General features: G+C 43.8%; 1 protein-coding gene across 6 annotated transcripts; it reads right to left on the bottom strand.

The window, feature by feature from the left end:
- Positions 1–2,547: 2,547 nt before the first annotated feature.
- Positions 2,548–13,423, bottom strand: HIKESHI (heat shock protein nuclear import factor hikeshi). 6 transcript variants are annotated; one of them, XM_033085079.2, is made up of 6 exons: positions 13,303–13,423; positions 12,843–12,951; positions 12,350–12,532; positions 7,892–8,043; positions 5,295–5,413; positions 2,548–3,565 (listed from the first exon to the last, which is right to left on the bottom strand). In XM_033085079.2, the coding sequence occupies exons 1-6, from the start codon at positions 13,330–13,332 to the stop codon at positions 3,511–3,513; spliced, it is 648 nt and encodes a 215-aa protein (XP_032940970.1). In that variant the 5' UTR covers positions 13,333–13,423; the 3' UTR covers positions 2,548–3,510. The 6 variants fall into 6 exon arrangements, with proteins under 6 accessions (XP_032940970.1, XP_032940975.1, XP_032940978.1 ...); XM_033085084.2 differs by lacking the exon at positions 13,303–13,423 and adding an exon at positions 13,038–13,261; XM_033085087.2 differs by lacking the exon at positions 12,843–12,951 and having other exon boundaries at positions 12,350–12,587; positions 13,303–13,420.
- Positions 13,424–20,703: the final 7,280 nt, after the last annotated feature.

The following is a 20,703-nucleotide window of genomic DNA, read 5'->3' as shown; positions in this document are numbered from 1 at the left end:
TGAATGAGTAAAGAATGTTACAATTTTAAATCCGGTTCTTGAGACTTTTAATGTTAAGCCCAAAAAAAGTTATGCAAATATGGATCGAATTTGCCCTTCCTAGTATAGGTAGGAGTGCTGGTTTCCTCTGGTGCATTTCATGGTCATGTTTCACCACTGATTGTATTGGGGAGCTCTGGTTCCGTGGCTAAAAGTCAAGGAATAACTTCCTTCTGCTACAGACACAGGTTCACCTGAGAATGCTTCGCTGTCACCATGAGCTGTGTCAGAAAAATATTTACAATAAGGAAATGAACCAACTTTTAAAAAACAAATAAATCCCCTGCATAATTAGAATTTGGACTACTTGCCATGAATTTTGCATCTGCTTCTGTCAGCAGCAATATATGCACTTTGTTGCTTCCTGTATTTTTAAAGTTTTCTCTGGGCATGGTGGTGAGGTGACGACAGATGTAGAAACAGGTAGGGCCCTTGTGAAAATAATCCCCACTGTTGGCTTGCAAAGGAAAACAATTGGGAAAGTGTCCCACAATGAAGGGAAATATGTCTACCTCTGTCATGGTTATGAGTTTGGTATGGAAGGGTATGTTTAGCCTCAAAGCCTACTGAGCAGTAGATAGTATTTTTTATTTTTAACAGGTTTTCATTAAAAGGAACTACCTAGTATCTAGAAACTTGGAATGGGAAAAATACTCTAATGTAGGAGGATCATTACAAAATAATTCATATTACATCAAGGTTGTTATTATTACAGGCATTACACCTCTGGCTGTATTTCAGGAAAGGAATTTTAGTATTTTGTTTATGGAGGAAAAAAGGATATATATAGATACAGATACATATACAGATATATATGTTAAAGGCAAAATAGATTAATAAATGAATCTTTGTTTCTCCTCAGATTTATTCCTATAATCCTGTTCTCCCATTTTAAAACCATGATGTTGAGGTTAAAAGTATTGTTTGGATACAGGTTAGAAGACCCTGGAGTTTCTTATATTAAATTTCCTTAGATAAACTGAATGCCTGTTTCCTCAAGCATCCTAACTAGTGATCATATGCTAGGATCTCACAGAGCTAGTGAAACTCAACAACCATAACCCTATGCTTCAAAGCTGAGGAAGAAAAAGCACTTATGTTTGAGAAGCACAGTCTGGCTATCCACACAACCTGCAGAAATGAATCAGTTCTTACTTTCACAGCAGTTGTGAAAAGCAAAATACTGATACTGAAGGGGGATAGAGTCTTCCCTCTGTGAGTTTCTGATCTGTAAGCTTAGTCACAGCAGGAATGAAAAGTAATTTACAATGATGCTCTCAAGCACGTGCCACACTCAGTGAGGTCAGAGACAACACCTGCTGAATCCACAGTAGCTAAGCACTGGGGGAAGTTTTTAATCTACACTATTGAATTATTAAAACCCCATATAATTACATATTTTCATTTACAGCTTAACGACTGGAGCTGGCAGCCACAGCGCTCATGCTAGACTTTGTGATCTAGTCTGGTGGGTCTGGCTCCCTGAAGCCCAAACAACAATCCCACCAGCATCTGGCATAACCAACATGCAGCTTTGGTCAGAACAGAAGTAGCTTGTTATAACTAGAGGAGACAAGACTGAGCAGCAGAGTGACAGCCTGGGCCCAAACAGGGCCCTTGGGTTTAAAAACCTTTAGTTCTATGACTCGTTCTTCACCAAACCATGTCAGACAGTGAGTGCCATAGAAAGTGGCAACAAGGAGTAGTGACATAAGGATTATTTTATAGAGGGCAGCTCTGGCCAGTCAGATGAGGAGGTCGTAGATAGTATCTACAGTAATTGTGCTGATGGAGTGAGTCTGTTAGACACATACTGCCTAACTCCTGATGCCTTGCAATGGCCTATGAAGTGTTAAATACCTATTTCCACATCAGCCAGATGCTTCCTTGGAAGCATGTGAAGCTGAGCAATGACCACTCCCAGCTTCCATTTGGTCCCTCTTTTTTGATCCCCTTCTGTCACCAGCTATGTGAGGTATCTGACACCTGTGTGACCAAACTACCACATCCTACAGCAGAATTTGACAGGTGACACAGAATGATCCTAATGACCCATTCTGATGAGGGAATTCAGCCTGGGCTCTGCTAACTTCCCTCCTTGTTGCTTCTCCACAAACTTTTGGCCTACAAATATGTTTAAGAAAATTAAGCCTTTAGTCAAGCAGGAAACCCAAAGTTTTTCAGGGCTTGGGTCTGTGCCATGGCTTCTAGGAAATAACCCTGAGCTTTGTTCCATATATTAACTTCTCAAAACCCGTTCTTACACAGCTTTCCTGGGGTTTCATCAGTTTGTTTTCCTCCTCTTCTGGGCCCCAAGTTGAGCTCTTTCCTTTTATTCCTTGAGTCCCTCAGCTTTTATGCAAGGGAAGAGTCCATTTTAAGCTGAGGCAGAAATGATGGCATGATGTCATTGAGCAGGTTCAAAGGACTGAGTTTCCATTCTCAGGACAAGTGTACCTAAGGCTGACTTGATTTGATAAAGGACTCCTTAAAGGCTTCACTCCCGAGTCAATGAAACCAGTAAAAACTTTTATTTTCATGCCAGTGGTTTGGGAACAAGTCTTAGTCCTTGGTTACAGAAAGTAACTTACAGAAGCAAGATCTATTGTTCAAAATAGTATTCCTCATCAAGCTAATCTAATGAACAAAGGGCCATCTGGAGCTCACCTATGAGATACCTGGGCACATGTGGCTGAAGCCATCACACTAGCAGAAACTGCACCGTAATGAGAATCATTCAGACCACCCCAAAATCCTACAAATTTATGAGCAAATGTGAGAGCCTTTGGTGCCAGTAATTTAGACAGCATTATCATACACCACACATCTGTTTCTAAGAGAAACAAGATTTAACTCTTATTTACTGGGAATAATTCTAGCAGAGCTGAAGTTCCCAAAGATTCCCTTTTCATTACAGTTTCATACAGGAAAAGTTAAAGACAGGTACTCCTAGTGTGTTACTGCCAAAGAGGGAAATACTGTACCATTTATATGAGTTGGGAACAGGAATATTGGTTGTCCACAAAATGGAAGAACTTACAGTGCAAGTACCAGCAGGAAAACCACCAGCATATTCACAGTTGCCTGATCACCCTTTAAATGAGGTAAAGGAAAATCTGCATTTGGTTTGTGCAACAAACCAAAGCACGACACAAGTATGACACAGTGCTGCCATTTTTCACCTAGTAATTTTTTTAAAATGCAGTTTCAAAGAAGTATTTCTACATAGAACACTAATTTCTTGTTGCAGCCAAGCACTTCAGTTAAATAAACCAACATGCAGACTAGTAATTTTCACTGATTTTAATTTTAAATACTGTTCAAGAGTTATATAAAAGTTACTAGTTTGTCTATTTAGACTAATCGTTGTTTGGATTTTTCCCCTCCTTCCCTCCGAAAATCTTTAGTGGAGTTATTTGATACATCTTTCAGGTAACATTCAGAAAGAACTCCAAATGACAGAATTTAAGTTTATGTTTTCCAAAAGAGAGGGTTCTGTGTCAGACGTCTCTGGAAGTTCTCATACCTAGGAAAAAAAAAATCAAAAAATAACAGCTGCTGCATATACAATTGTATTTTTAAAATACGGTACATGCAATTTAGTCTATGCAGAGAACATGATAAATTAGATCTGCTTCACACCAGGAAATTAATAAATCCCAAATCCATTTACATATCTAGAATGTTCACAGTTAGACTTGTGTATTTCAGCAAGATGAATTTTGTTAAAGCGCTATCCCAGAGGAGACTCATTCAAGCTTAGCAAAATTCTAAGTTAATTTAGATTGGCGATGAGGAAAATCTTCACTGAAGGGGTTGTCAAGCGCTGGGAGTGGTGGAGTCACCATCCTTGGCGGTGTTTAAAAGATGTGTGGATGTGTTGTATTGGCCCCGGGTTTGTAGAGCACTTGGCAGCAGGAGGGGAATGATTGGACTCCATCTTAAAAGTCTGTTCCAACCTAAACAAGTCCATGAATTACATGTGGCTGTTTTATGTACAACATTTTTTGGGCTGGGCAGGTAGAAGTATGAATCTGAGGCTGGATGGTAATGTTTTAGTAAAATCAAATGAGGAAATGCAATAATGCAAACGTATGGACACATACTGTCCTAATTTCACTTTCCGTACTCACAAAACCAAGCAAACCATTAACAAACTGAGCATCAGAATTCACTGTTGACACACAGCGAAGAAATAGATAAAATATACAATTTCTGTGCCATTCTAAAAGAAAAAAATAGAGAAGCCTATAGGGTTTGAGCCATAAAGGTTAAAACTCTCCTTTTAATTCTCACAAACCCAAAATATAAGGAATCAAAAGGTACTGCCCATGAAACAAAGGAAAGCACAAAATGTTCTACAGTTCATAGCCCAGCACAAGTCAGAAAAGACTGAAGGGTTTTAAACCAATTCAGCCTCACCCAGGCACTGACCAGTCACATCAGAGACCCTAGCCACATACAGTTTGTGGAGTTTGTAGTTACCTTTTAAACACAAGGCATCTGCACCAAATTACACTCCCAAACAAAACATTTGGCTCTCATCAACTGCCTGCATATTCATGAGATCTTACTAATGATAAGACGGTATTCAGATAATCTCAAATACTGATTTAAAAAGAGCTTAGGTTAATACTGCAGAGACTAAATAAATAAGGCCAAACTGATAGTAAAGACATTTTCAAATAATCTGAAGGATTGCCTGCAGTTCACAATTTATCTCCAGATTACACAGGCCATCCCCAGACAGTTATTAAACCAGTCCCTGAAAAACAACTCCCAGAGGGACTTGTGTATTTAAACTCAAGGATCTTGGTGACAGAACCAGGTCAACTATAAACATGATTTTGTCACCTCTCACATATTCCTAAGTGAGGTAACTATGCCGGAACTATGTCTAGGAAGAGACATAGTAAAATAAAACAAATAAGCACAAATTGACAAGTATCAGTGTGCTCCATCTTCCCACAACTCCAGAGCATTTGCATTATCAGCAACACAGTGCAAATGCACATATGTTAAAGGCAACTTTTTTAGAAACAAAAAAGTTTCATTGGTTGCATAGCACTTTTCTAACAAAAAAAAAGCTGACAAATAAATATAAAAACAGTGTGCAGGACTTCTTTATACTAGAAATAAAAAAAAATAAATGCTCTGCATCATCTCACTGAATAGCATGACAATATTTTAGTGCTTAGAAATGATGGCCTAATGCCTAAAAAAGAGTATTTGTTACTAGAAATCACTGCCATTACCATTTCAGAACTACATTTGCAGGAATGAAAGCTTCAGAAGGATTCGGGGTCATCTGTGCCTGAGTAACAGCAAACGAGGAAGCAAAGTTATAGAAGTTATCCAGCATCTTCTGAGTGAACTGAAAAAAAGAGACATTTTAAGGAAGTTATTTCTTCAGTTTGAATTTTTGTGCACAAGGTTAACAGATATACAGCTCCTTTATGAAGTAATTTTAGCACTGTCATCTGAAACACAGTAGGAAAGTGGATGTAGTAGGCCCAGAGACAATGATCGAGATGTTCTAAGTTTCAGTCTTGCCCTCAGATCCATCTGGCACCCAGAAATCATTTTAAGAATATTCACTTGCCCTCTCCCTGCTCAGTTTCATCCAACTGGACAAAAAGTTTTGGGAAGAACATTTTCTGTTTATGACAAGGAAGTATTGCAGTTACAAAAGCTGTCCCTCCCCTCCAAATCGAATAATCAGAAGAACTCCAGACTGGGCCAAAGCTTCCATTCCAGCTCCCAAAAAAACACTTGTTAAATGATTGGAAAAGTCTGCAATCTGTCTAGTTACAACCCATCAGACTCCAGTGACAGGGCAATGTTCTCTAGCATTCCGCACAGATGCTGTCCTGGCATCTTTTTCTACAAGATCTTGTGGGAAAAACACCTAAAGGATGCACAGGGCACTGCTAAACTGTAGGAGTAGGAAAGAAGAGTGAGAGAGAGGCCAAGAAATAGCAAGCCCTGTGTGCAGAGGTTGAGGTGTAGGACATTCCCAGCCACTCCACAAACATACAAGTCTATGGTACCTCCTTATTTCCCCCATTTTTTTTTTTTAAGTTATGCTTTGTTTTGATGTGAGAACAAAGCATTTTCATATAGAAAATTTAACAGACAGATACAGGAAAACAGAGCCTGAGTTAATAAATGCAGAGTCTTGTGCTCCCCTCTGACAAAAGGTGCAGAAGGAATGATATCTCAGAGCCCTACCCTCAGTCTTACCCCACTCACATGCAGAATTCTACGGTTTTGTCCTTGTTCTTTTTATACATAAGTTTATATTAAAAAGACATATTAAATAATAAATCTTCATAAAACTTACTAAAAATGTAATAGGAGAGCAACTCCTTTACTTAGGAGTTTTTGATTTTGCCATTGAAAGAATAGTTTTATTGCTACAATGTAGCAGTTCCAGAGAGCTAATGTCAAATATTAAAGTAAAACCATCATTCACAAATATGCCCTTCCTCTGCAATCTACTCCCTCAAAGGTTTCTTTGCACTTTGACCTCACACATTTTCTCTATAGGAGTAAGCAGTACTTTACCCTTTGGGTCAACTGCATTCTTTGAAGGAAATTACAACTTCGATTAAGATGCTCTCAGTAATAAGTAGCTCTTTTTTAACAGAAATATTCTCTTAATTGAAAACAAAATTTGTAAAAATGTTATGCAATGGTGAGGTGTTTTTTTTCTTTAAATACTACTACCAGGAGCCACCTTGCAAATGACCTGATGTGGCACGTTATTCCTCATAACCCAACTATTGCTATAATAAAAACTGGTGGAATCAGGAACATTATTTAGGTGTCCTTTGCCCCTAACAACTCCAGAAAAGCTCAGTTAACTATACTATACAAAAATAGCGGTTGGTCAACTCCTAGTCATGGTAACTCTCTGCAACGAACATTACCTATTTGAAGCTATAATGTGTATAAACTGCCATAGAACATCAGCTACAGTATCAGGATTACTGTACAATTACCAGTCTCCCTCAGCAAGCACCTGGAAGAAAAGGGAGAGCATAAGAAAGGCCTGAAGAAAAGCCTCACCAACTGCTGAGATATTAAAAGAAAATGCCAGAGCCATCAGTGTTAGGGAAATCAAGACCCACTATGCAGGTCTAGCTTGATTTGGACGGCTGTTAGATTGACTGAGCTGGCTGAGGACTTCCAGAGGTTCAAACTAATGGACAGGCTGGGTTAAAAAATGGCAAACATATTGTAGCCCAAGGCCTGATCCACAGAGAAGGCACTGAGGAAAAACAAATAAAAATCTTTCTGTGGGAAAGGGCATAATTCTGTAGTTCTGCAGAGCTACATCAGAAGGATTTCTCCAGGGAAAGTGGTACACCTGAATATCTCTCTGCATCCATGCCCACATCTATCTTAACTTGTGAGTAATTTCTGACCATCCTTGCAAGTCTACATACTGAAGTTTCAGCACCTACAGATCACCAAAGACCCACTCTCTCAACTACATTCAGTTATAAGACAATGACTCCTATAAGAAGTATCATAAAGATACTTCTTATCATATAAGAAAAATCATAAGTAATTTTACAGTAGAGTGACACTGACACAAGTGAATCTCTTGGCCCAATGTCACTGAGCATGCAAATTCCAGTCTTTTACAGGAGACAGTTTTTCAGTGAAAGAAAAAGCAATCTCATAGTATCAAAGCATCCAATCAAATGATTTGACAATTATTAGGTTGGTTACAATCCTAAATCAAAGCAGTATCCCCTACCCACTCCCCAATTAGTGCTTCTGAGGCTCAATTCTTGAGACTTCCACAGAAAGAGAATTTCTGAAAATGGAATGTCCAGGCTACCTCTGTGAATGAATCTACTGATGACACAGCAGCACTTGCAACAGGAGTCTGCTGGGCCAGGTTCTCCAGCAGTTCCACTGAGATTCCAATCTGAGCCACTGTTGGCGTCTGTGGGAGGTTCATGGCACCAAAGGGATGTTGACTTCCCTTCCCTGAAAGCACCACGAACAGCACACGTTAGGTTTGGCACACACGTAAAGGCTGTGTAACTTAAACCACCGTGTTTCTCCTGTAGAAGTATTCCCCAGCTCCCACCAGAAGGATCTCCCTGTCTCAGGAAATACAGAAAAACCACAGTCCAAGCACAGGCACAAGTACACACAAGCACAACAAATGGAACAGTGTGATTGGTACATTTAAAAAACACAACAGATCATAAGGAAATTTCTCAAAAACAGAAAAACATGACTTTATAGCTCCCTATAAAGCACAGTAAATTCACGAATACAAGCTGCACTGAGTATAAGCCGCATCGCTGGGTGTTGGCAAACATTTCGTTTTTTGTCCATAAATAAGCCGCACCCGAGTATAAGCCGCTCTGTGTTCGCAGCGAGGACCCGCGTGCAATAAAGTTGTCAATTAGTAACAGAACCGCGGCAGGGCGGGGTTTACTGGCTCGGCTTGGGCTGTACAGGCTCCGGGCTGCCAACAGGGCTGGGTGGCCCAGCCCGGCGCTGCCGCTCGGCGGGGCTGCTCGGGGCCGGCTGCCGCCACCGCTGGGCTCGGTCACCCTGGTCTGGCGCTGCCCCGCGGCGGCAGGGGGGGCACAGAGCCCGCTGGCACCTGCGACGCTGATGGGAGCCGGGGATGTAGCCTGCCTGCTCCTGCGGTGGCGGCACGCGGGGACGGGAGCACCCCGAGCCGCGGGATCAAGCAGGAGGGAGCTGCCCCGCCTTCCCCACCCCCTGTGCTGCCTGCATGGAGCAGCTCCACCCGCGGTACAACAGAGTAACAATTTGTAACAATCACGAAATGCCGGCTTCTACTGGCAAGTTGCTCGACTCGGCACCTCGGTTTCCACTTCTGGAGGTGGAAATGTCAGAAAATTATTCACATATTAGCTGCTCCTGAGTATTAGCCGCATTTCCGGTGTGGGGGCCAAATTTTAGTCAAAATGGTGCGGCTTGTATTCGTGAAATAACTGTAAATGGATTCAGGTGGGAATACGATCAGTGAGTGAAAGACTGCAGAACCTTTCTTTACAGGAGCCAAGCGTTTAATTCACATTTTGGCAATTGCAGATAAACAGGAAATATGCAGCACTGCTGCAGTTGTTTGATTCACTCATTAAAACCAGGTTCTAGGGAACCTGCTCTGAAAAAGTAGAGAGCACTAGTTTTATGAACTCTCTGACTCAGGGAGGGCTGTCAGCCCCAGATTTCATCTGATCTACTAAAACCCACCAAAAGCAGCAAAGGTCAAAGAAATAAGCCATGGAACAGAAAAGCCTCTGACTTTCCAAGTGCCACAAAGAAAACAAGGAACCATCCTCAAACTGCATGATACAAACACAGGCATCATTCCAGCCCTTTGCCTTCACTTCTGACCTTTCTCAACCTATACTTTATGTCCCAGCTTCAGCCAAAGTCTCTGCAAACAAGCATGGACACTCAGAGTCATTTAAATTGTGTACTCTTCTGTCAGCATCTCTAAAGGAAAATGCAGGAAAAGGTCTGTGGGACCACAATACTATCAGTAAACAAACACTAATGCTGCACCTGTGCTTGTGGGAACACAATAGTCAAGTATTCTCGACTAGCAGGAAAAAGCAAAGCTAATCAAGAGCTGTCCTGCAGAGCAGTCAGCACTATCTTGAACTGCAAGAAAGGCTAATGGAGATCAAAAGCACCATCTGACTTGTCAAAAACAGTCTGACAAGTTGAACTGAGATCAAGACTGAAGACCTCAGGAGCTCAACCATTCCTCTGCAGAGACACAAGGCACAAAGAAGCAAACAGCCAACCCATACAGAAAGTACACTCACAAACTCAGCACCCTTTTCAATTGAAGCAAAGTGCTACTTCTCACTCCAGATCCTACAGCTGCAATCTAGCACTACTGTACAAGTAAAGCACTCCTATTAAAATGTTGCTTTAACACAAGGTAAGTAAGAAGAGAATTCATCTCCTGAAACGCTATTTAGAACCTCTTCTGAGAAATGTCATAGCCCTATGATCTCAGCCTCAGCATTCGCTGTTGATAAATGCTTCCCTGATGCAAGCTATCAGAAACCAAGTATCCAGTTCATTACAAAGAATCACAACAGCAACAGAGCTGGTACAATTTTTGCATCTTGTAACATCTTCACCAGAGAAGTTGACATTGCAATAAAAATGTAACAGCCTCAAGCAACAGGCTCTGTTACAATGTATGATTACTTCAGACAGTCGTGATTCAAATAATAAAACACATGCATTCCATTCACTTTGCATGAACTCCCACAGAACCACGGCCTTGGAAAGATGTCTGCCTAAAACTGTGAAATAAAAGCATCCATTACCATCCTTACACCAGGAGAAATACACTCCATGTTTTCCATGCTTGGCTCTTGCAATTAGCATTCCAAACCTTATAAATGTAGAGAATGTTAATCAGTACCGAAATACAAGCTCAGGTTTTTGCATTCAGACTCTATGCTCTCCAACACATCACATCACTGCAGAGCAACTGCTATCAGAAAAGTATTTTTCCATCCATTTCTTTCCCTTCATTGAACCCTTAATTCAATGATTGAGCCCTCATTACCTTCTAGCCCAATCACAACAAAACCCTTACCCATGTGTAGGCCTCAAATGCAGGCATCATATTAGAGCATAAAGAGCATCACAGCAGAAAAGTCTGTCATGGAAAAGGCTCTGCTGCAACTCTTACCCCACTTGTGAACATACTTCCAGTAAGGGTGCAAAATACAAGTCCAAAGTTTGTTTCCTATTTCTACCACACCTTCAGGCACAACTGAAAACCAAAAAACCTCACAATTCCAAAGCAGGGAGCATTTCTACGGCTCTTCTTTATGCACAAACAAATGAAACTCTGCTACAACCACTGCTTCCCAGGGAGCTGATAGGGACACAGGCTCTGGTCCTCTCAACTAGGTATTAAACCCAAAATCCAGAGGTCAAGTATCAGTAATGTCTCTCAAGGATTCCAGCTCTCTGCTAAGTAGTCTTCTCCACCTGAAAATTGTTTACAGCCATGGAAACTTAGATTGTGCAGCTTAGACTGAGTCCAGAGCTAAGCTGCAGACAGTGGGAATGGCAGACCCCTCTGCTGCTCACATCAAGCACAGCAGTGCCTCAAGGCACTGCAAATGTGTTCAGCTCTGCCACTGAGCTCTTCCTTGTGAGCAGCCCTTACTGGGGAATTATGCCTAATCATGCAAAAAGCATCTGAAAATTCATTTTGCTCCAAAGCTGTCCAAGGGCACACACTAGTGAGTCTTTCAAGCATGAGAAACACATGCCAAAAGCACTGATGCCATGCTTGACTGTTGCACTAACCACACAGCTTTGGGATACACAAAACCATGCCCCCGCCAAACCCTTCCTGCAGCTGCTCCCTCTTCTGAAGAAAGTGCAAATTTTTGAGGAATGTGTATGATCAGAATTCATTTTGCTCTGCAGCTTGAGAGCCCTTATCTCAGTCCTGGATGTGGCAGTATGATTGAGACTGACTCAAAATAAAGCATGCCATGTTATTAATTAATACATTTTAGCAGAGCAACCTCAATGCTTAATTAAATAGAGATTTAAATTAAAGATGTAGACTACATCCAAGCCTACAAAAGATGTGTACTACTTTATGTAACACCTTAAGCTGCTTGACTGTTGTACCTGTCCCTTTCATAAGACAAAGGTGTGCCATTGGAATGTCTCATCATTTTTATACGGCACACAGCAAACCCCTCATATATTTAGGAAAACAGACACACACCCCATACTCAATGTACCAAAAGTACTAAAACATTTGGAAAGCTGCTTTCCAATGAGGACACCCTCTATTGGACAATTCTACAGAGCAACTGCCCCTGGCTGGGTAGTGCCAGCTGTCAGAAATCATTGCCAGGCTCTACTCCTTGCAAAACCTGTCCGTGCTACAAAGAATATAGCTGCTTAACAGAGCAAGCTGAAATAAAACGCTGCTGGCATGTCTAGACAAACACCTAAAAACATGGCAGGGAATTTTTCCTCTATGCAGAGGACAAAAACATGTCAAGTCTGCTTCAAAGAATTTCCAGATCAACACCACACACAAGAGAAGACAAGACAGAAATTTCACATAGAACAGTAACACACAGACAGACTTTCATGAAGCTGACAGGCTCTTTCTAGTATATCTGCACAAAACTCTGAAAACACAAAGCCTTTTTAAGTAGCTTTTTGTTCAAAGCCATTCTGACACATTTATGCATTCAGGAACACATTTGTTGCATTGATTGCTATGTTCTACCAGTCTTACCAGATTTCAGACCAGAAATTTTGAAGATGGCACTTGGCTTCTCATTAGTGACAAACCCCAGCAGCTGCCATACTGCCATCCCACTCTGGTCTGGGTAACAAAAATAGACAGATCCTCCCATTCCATCTGGAAATGGTATAGTTCCCAGCATGAAGACCACTACATGGTTGATGTTTTCATAGTCTGGCAAATCAAATACAAATTTGTCTTCAGCCACTTGTTGGGGTGCAGCTTGTACCTAAAAAGAACAAAACCTGTATTAGTATTAAAGTGTTTTTCATCTTCATCTGTCTGCGAACTTCCTTTCACAGAAATACACCTAAAGTGGTACATAACAAAAAGTGAGGAACGTACTAGCCTAAAGAGCAAATAGCCAGATAGAAGTCAAACACAGCAGAAGAACAACTGCAAAAAATATTACCAGAAAGACACAACAGTCTTGTTCTACCTGCACTGAACACATATCCCACCCGGGACTACAGGATCAGAATACCTTCGCTCCCCATGTGCGTAGGAGGAAAATAGGGTGCAGAAGAGGTTGCCAAGTCACTAAGAAGTGGCTGTTGACCACCTGGCTGGCACAACCCCAGGATCATGGAAACCTGTTCACATAGGAAATACAATAGACCTTGAGAAAGGCAGCAGAAGGATGGCTGAATGCCAGAGCAAAAGATACCCTCCTCTTTACCCGAGATGCCACATCCTTGCAGCCAAGGCACAATCTAGCCTTACAAAGCTTCTTTTAAGCTCCCAGCTTGTCTCTGAGGAGACAACATTGACAGGGGGATGGCAAGCGCCCCCCCGGCAAGGACGCTCGACAAGGCAGGTGCCTGTGGGGACGCGGGGCAGGAATCAGCCGAGCGCCGGGGCCCGGAGGGGCCAAGGGCCCTGCGGCAGCTCCACCCCGCCCCCGAGCGGGTTGAGGGCCCCGCCCGGGCCCGGGCAGCGCTCACCAGCCTGCCCGCCACCAGGCAGCCGAACATGGCGGCGGCCGGCGAACCCCCTCAGACGCCGCGCTACTCCCGAGCCTCCATGAGCGCCGTCCCCGGAAAGTCAACACGCCCCCGCTCACCCCGGCGCCGCTGAGTCACTTCCGCGGCGCCGCCACCGCGGACTACAACTCCCGCAGCGCAACGCGCGGCCGCGCACACGTGGTGTGGGCGGGTCGAGGTGGAGCACGACGGGAGATGTAGTTCTTCGGCGTCACCGCGCTGATGTGCGTGATGGGCGGGAAGAGGCGGCACCGCCCGGCGCAGCCCCGGGCCAGCCCCGCCGCTGCGCAGGGGCTGTGGGCAGGAGCGCCCTCAGCGAAGGCGCAGCAGTGTCTGCTGCCCTTGTGCTTTAGCTAGGCTGAGTTACCAGAGATCCATGATAATGGCGTCAAGGCGTGGGGTGAAGTCAGACAACGGAGTAAGAAAGTGAACAGGGAGACGAGGAGAACAGTTCATCTGGTAAATCTCCATGCATTGTGATAAAAGTTCCCCTCAACTCAAGACACAAAGATTGTTTTTCAATCTCTATTTTACAAGGCGGTTCCCTTGCAAGTTAGTGCAATATAAGCTGCATCCGTGTTCTTTTGGCTGAGGGAAGCTCTAATGCTTCATTCGCAGAATTCACAGAATCAATCACAAGGTTGGAAGAGACTTTCAAGATCATCAAGTCCAACCCAGCCCAACACCTCAACTAAACCATGGCACTGAGTGTCACATCCAGTCTTTTCTTAAACACATCCAGGGATGGTGACTCCACCACTTCCCTGGGCAGACCATTCCAGTACTTTATCACTTTTTCTGTAAAAACATTTTTCCTAATATCCAACCTGTATCTCCCCTGGCACAGCTTGAGACTGTGTCCTCTTGTTCTGCCAGTTCCTGCCTGGAGAAAGAGACCAACCCCCACCTGACCACAGCCACCTTTGAGGGAGTTGCAGAGTGATAAGGTCACCCCTGAGTCTCCTTTTCTCCAGGCTGAACAACACCAGCTCCCTCAGCCATTCCTCACAGGGTTTGTGTTCCAAGCCCCTCCCCAGCCTCGCTGCCTCCTCTGGACATGCTCATCTCAAGGTCCTTCCTAAACTGAGGGGCCAGAACTGGACACAGCACTCACGGTGTGGCCTCACCAGTGCTGAGTACAGGGGAAGAATGACCTCCCTGCTCCTGCTGGCCGCACCATTCCTGACACAGGCCAGGAGCCACTGGCCTTCTTGGCCACCTGGGCACACTGCTGGCTCATGTTCAGCTGGCTGTACCAGCACCCCCAGGTCCCTTTCTGCCTGGGCACTGTCCAGCCACACCATCCCCAGCCTGTAACACTGCAGGGGTTATTGTGGCCAAAATGCAGGACTTGGCACTTGGACTTATTAAACTTCATCTTACTGTACTCTGCTCATCCATCCAGCCATTCCAGGTCTCTCTGCAGAGCCCTCCTAGCTTCCAATAGATTGACACGTGCTCCCAGCTTAGTGTCATCTGCAAGTTTACTAATGAAGGACTCAGTACCCTCATCCATGTCATCAATAAAAGTATTTAACAGAACAGGGCCCACACAGATCCCTGAGGGATGCCACTGGTGACAGATTCCCAGGTGGATGCAGCACCATTCACCACCACTCTCTGGGCCCATCTATCCAGCCAGTTCTTAACCCAGCACAGAGTGTTCCTGTCCAAGCCACGGGCTGCCAGCTTTTCCAGGGAATGCTGTGGGAGACAGTGTCAAAGGCCTTGCTGAAGTCCAGGTACACAACATCCACAGCCTTTCCTGCATCCACCAGGTGGGTCACCTGGTCATAAAAAGAGATAGGGTCGGTCAAACATGATCCACCCCTCCTAAACCCGTGCTGGCTGGGTCTGATCCCCTGGCCATCCTGTAAGTGCTGTTTGATGGCACTCAGTATAAACTGTTCCATATCCTTATCAGGTACTGAGGTCAGGCTAACTGGCCTATAGTTACCAGGATCCACCTTACCACCCTTTTTATGAATGGGTGTCACATTGGCCAGCTTCCAGTCATCTGGAATCTTGCAAGTGTCCCAGGACTGCTGGTAAATGATGGACAGAGGCTTTGCAAGCTCATCTGCAAAATCCCTCATCACCGTGGAACGGATCCTACCTGGTCCCATAGATTTATGAACATCCAAGCAGCTCAGCAGTTCTCTGACTGTCTCGTCCTGGACAACATTCTCCCTGACACCATCTACCAACCCAGGAGGACAGTTGTCCTGAGGACAAGCCGTCTTCCCACTAAACGCTGAGGCAAAGAAGGCGTTAAGCACTTCCGCCTTCTCCTCATCTGCACTCACTAATTTCCATCCCTCATCCAATAAAGAACAAAGATTGGTCTTATCCTTCCTTTTGCCATTAATGTATTTGTAAAAACATTTTTTTACTATCTTTCACAGAAGTCGCCATTTTTAGTTCAAGCAGAGCTTTGACCTCCCTAATTTTTTTCCTACATTCTTTAGCAGTTCCCTTACATACTTCTTGAGAGACCTGACTCTCCTTCCAAAGATGATACATTCTCTTTTTATTCCTAATTTCCTTCAAAACCTTCTTGCCCAACCAGGCTGGACGTTTGCCTCATCATCTCGCCTTTTGGCACCCAGGGACAGTCTGTTCCTGTGCCCTCAAGATCTCTGTTTTGAAGCATGCTCACCTTTCCTGAACTTCTTTAAGGGCTGCTTCCCAAGGAAATCTCTGAATAAGTCTCCCAAATAGGCCAAAGTCTTCCCTCTGGAAGTCCAATTGATGTTCCTCCTGGTTTCACCAAATATCGAGAACTCTATAATTTCATGATCACTATGTCCCAAGTGACCTCCAACCACCACATCTCCCACCACCCATCTCTATTTGCAAATAACAACTCTAACACAGTCCTTCTCCTGGTGGGCTCTCTCACCAGCTGCGTCAAAAATTGTCCACACACTCTAAAAAATTCCCAGACTGCCTTTTTTAAGCTGTATTAAGTTCCCAGCAGATATCTGGCAAGTTGAAGTCACCTACAAGAACAAGGGCTGATGATCCTGAAGCATTATCTAGCTGCTTGTAGAATAAATTGTCCATCTCTTCTTCCTGGTTATGTGGACAATAACAGACTCCCAGTAGGATGTCGGCCTTGTTGGCCTTGCCCTTCATTCTTACTCACAGGCATTCAACTTCATCATCATTCATTTCAATAGCTATGGCATCAAAAGCCTCCCTAATAAAAAGGGCCACCCCTCCACCTCTTCTCCCTTTCCTGTCTCTTCTGAAGAGCTTGTGGCCTTCCAGTGCAGTGTTCCAGCTGTGTGAGTCATCCCACCACATTTCCGTGATGGCAACTACATCACAACTTTGCTGCTGTACCATGGCCTCCAACCCTTCTTGTTTATCACCCATGCTGCATGCATTGATATACATGCACCTCAGCTGGGCTACTGATTTCACCCCTAACTCAGGCTTACCCCCTTGGGCCTGCTTCCAGACTGCTCACCTGCACCCCCTTCCCCCTTCAAACCTAGTTTAAAGCCCTCTCAACAATGTTCTGCCAGTTCATGAGCTAAAATCCTTTTGCCCTTCACTGAGAGATGGATCCCATCTGGTTCCAGCAGGGCAGGTGCTGTAAAAGTTGCCCCATGATCAAAAAATCCAAAATTTTGTCGATGACACCAATCATTGAGCCACTTGTAAATTATGTGAGTTCTCCTATTCCTTTCACCATTTACCTCAGCCACCAAGGGTGTAGGAGACTGAAGGAGGTGACGGTGGGCAGGACAGGCAGGACAGATGGAGAGATAAAGACTAATAGAGCAAGGGGTAAGAGGGTGGTAAGAGAGGAAAGTAAAATGTAAAAGATAATAGCTAAGAGGAAGAGCAGGAGCTAAGACAGCTAAAAGTAAGACTTAAGAGAGTGAAGTTCCTGTTACAATACAATAAATTTTCTTCTGTGTTGAATATTCTAATTTCAACTAACCAATCTAATACAAGATACAAATCCTATAGCATTTACATACAACCTATAAGAATAATTACATTAGCATACTGTGTTACACTTTAAACTACTCTTTGGACCCCTTCTGCCAAGCTAGCAGGATCTTCTCTGACCTTTGGACCTGCACTCCAGCAGAAGGCATTGTTCTATCAAGGGGGGATTACTTTCGGCTGGCCATCCTGTTGTCTTCTAGTTATTTAGTAACTAAGGTTTGGTATCTCAAAGATGGCTTTCATTTCGATCTCACTTATGGTTTCCATATTCTCAGAATCTTTTGCTAGGCAATCATATTTATAAGGTTTTCCTGATCCATCTTTCCCAACACAAGGGGACTGAGGAAAAGACTACCTGTGCCCCTGTCCTATCTACCACTTGACCCAGTGCCCTAAAGTCCTTTTTAATTGCCCTGACACTCCTCATTTCAATCTCATCACTGCCAGCCTGGAGGATCAGCAGTGGGTAATAATCAGAGAGCCAAATCGGGAGGAATTTTTATTATTACCTCCCTGAGCAGGAACCCATTCCCACTCCCCCTCATCCAGCAGATGCCCTTCTACTGCCTGACAGTGGGAGGCACAGGAGTCCTTTGACTCTTGTTGGACCTCCCTCAAAGCTGGAATGCTGAACTCCCCCAATCTATTTCCCTTTCACTTTCCCTGATACACCTTAGCCTTTCAACTTCCTCCCTAAGCTCAGCTGCCAGTGAAAGGAGATTGTTCACCGGTTCACATCGCAGGCCGGTTTCCTCCACAACACCCCCTGAAACCACTGCTAAGCTCAAGCTCTTCAGACAGGAATGAGTCTGTATAGACACATCCTTTTTGGAGGGTTCCGCTTGGTTACATGCACTTGTGATAACCACAGTTTTTGATTGTGTAAAAACTGTTACCTAACACCAACCAGCCAACAGAAACACTGCAGGCAGCACACAGCAGATCTTACGGGCAAGAAAACCTGCTTGTGGTCTCCTGCGTGTTGGAGCACAGGCTGGCTGGAAACAAATCATTCCTCACTTTGTCTGAGAACAGCGTTCTGCACTTTCTACAGAAGCCATTTTTCAAAATCTTGTGTTTAAATCTCATGTGTCTTTTGGTGTTTACACAGGTATTTTAATTTATGCTTCAATCTTAATCATATCCGTGTTGCTATTTCTGTCACAAGTCTTTATGAAACCTCTCCCCTTTTACCATGTCAGTGTGCTGCTATGGACCCTGAAACCTATGATTGACCCATCTCTGTAGGAAACGTCAGGGTCTTTCCTGCAGCCAGGATCACATTTGGTGGACAGCTTCTCCTGTCCTCAGCCATCCCAGGCCCTGGGCACTGCACCTGTGGCTTGTGGCAGAGGTCTATCAAGGGAGGAGCTCCCAGGGTTGCTTTTGTTGCTCACTTTGTGGTAATAAAGTTTTAGCGAAGGATTGTGCTGCCTGTCCAAATGCTAAAAACTTAGACAAAATGAAGACCCCAGTACCTGCTACCAGATGGAGTAACCAACCTGTCCCTTGCAGTGTGAAAATGTGAGGGAATTATAAGAGCAAGACCTATTAAAAATGTTGATACTAACCCATGGTTACAGGATGGAGTACGTGTTTCTGCCTGATTAACCTCTTGCATTTAGTAAGAAGCCCAGGTGTAAGAAGTACTGAGGCAATAGTGCAGAACTGCTTAGTCCCAGGTCTCATTTTGGATTTGAACCTTTGCAAGTGAGTTCTCTGCTTGGCAGGTGCTTTTCCAGCTGGCCCTGATGAACTGGAAAGAAAAAAAGAAAGGAAGTGTTTTAAAGCTTGAGATATTGCAAATTAGTGGAGGGTGGCCAATCTCTGCAGTGCAGCCACTGAGACACAACAAGAAATCTGCTAATTAGGCAAGAGCTCATCTCAGATTGCCAGCTTGCTGAAAACCTCTGAGATTACACCATGTCCAAAAGGCTTAGGGCAACCTCATTTTGCAGCCTGGTCTCAGTAGGGCTCTCATACACTCTTTCTTAGGTTTTTTTTGTTTTTGTTTTTGTTTTATTTTTTTTTTTAACCAAGTTATTTACTATTTATCTAAACTTGTGGAGCTTTCATTGCTGTGCAATGACAGCAGCAGAGTTATTGCTGCTCCCCCTGCCTAAAGCTAATCTCTATGAAATTGCTCTAGAACTTACTTGTGAACACAGGTGCTCACTTGCACCCCTACTAAGATCCATGCCTTAATGCCATTTAGGTAAAACAAGGTCATATGGAGCAGGCACATTCCCTCTGCACAGTAGGGAAAGGTATTTCCTATTCAATAGTAACAGATTGACGCAGCAGCAATACCACAACACAGAAAACAGTTATTTGTAGAGAACTCTGAGAAGAAGTTTCTATTCCTAGGTGAGGGAGAAACCTCAGGCAAGTTGAGTCCAGATTGACACAAAGCTTCACCCATACAGTGGTGAGTGGTGTGCCAGAATGTGTGCTGGGATGCCGCCTGAACACGCAGACCAGAAACATCTACACGTGTCTGAACATGCTTGCACCGTGGTGTGGATGCTGGATGAGCAAGAACTGTGAAAAGTAACTTTTCTCCTGAATAAATCGTAACTAACTTTCTTGTACTTCTTTTCACATTAGTCACAGTTGCAAAAGCAGCCATAGCTTGTAAAACATTCAGGTGTTGGGGCGGAGGGGGGATGTTTCATAGTTCTCTCTTCCTCTTTCTCTGGACGCCTTTTTCTCTTTGTTTGCCGGTGCATTTTTCTGCTGTCTGTCTAGTCTCCAGACCATTAAGGATTTCATGAACTTGTGTCATTTGCATGTTTTCCAGCCTGAGGAGTTGTATCCTCTGTAGTCATTTATTGTGTGGAGGTTGTTCCATATTTTTTGATCATTCTTGTAATTTCTTGGTCCATTTGCCCCAGATTCACTGCAGTGGAGCAGTCAGCCCTGCAGCCAGTTCTAGCTGTCAGCAGTCAGGAAGGCACTGGACAATCTGCCCACAGGTGCATATGTCTCCCATTTTGGGAAGGTGGTAAAGCTCTCTTTTTGGCCATGTGAGATCAGATGATATAGAAGAAGGAACTCTGACTTGGCAAGTCTGGGATATTTCAAAAATTGTTTTATCTATGTAGCAGAGGAATCTTAGAACTCAACTTCTTGAGAGCATGGATGAGGGTGCTGCTGGGAATAGGGCTGGGGGCATTTTTGATAGTGAAAATGTGTGATAAGAAGGACAGGGTTATGTAATGGTGAAGAAGGAGCTGCCTAATGGGACAGAGGAGGAACAAGGTTAAATGGAGCATGCAAGTAGTTCAGGTCAGTGACTCTAAGGTCACTTCAGAAAGAGATTTTAATTGTCTTTGTGCTGAGCAGTGGCCTGTATTTGTTGTGTAGCTGCTTTCCTCAGTGCTGTTGATCCATAAG

The sequence above is a fragment of the Catharus ustulatus genome, chromosome 2 (genome assembly GCF_009819885.2).
Source record: "Catharus ustulatus isolate bCatUst1 chromosome 2, bCatUst1.pri.v2, whole genome shotgun sequence".
Lineage (NCBI taxonomy): Eukaryota > Metazoa > Chordata > Aves > Passeriformes > Turdidae > Catharus > Catharus ustulatus.
Note: the sequence above shows the minus strand (reverse complement) of the source record. Positions and strands in the feature narration are given on the sequence as shown.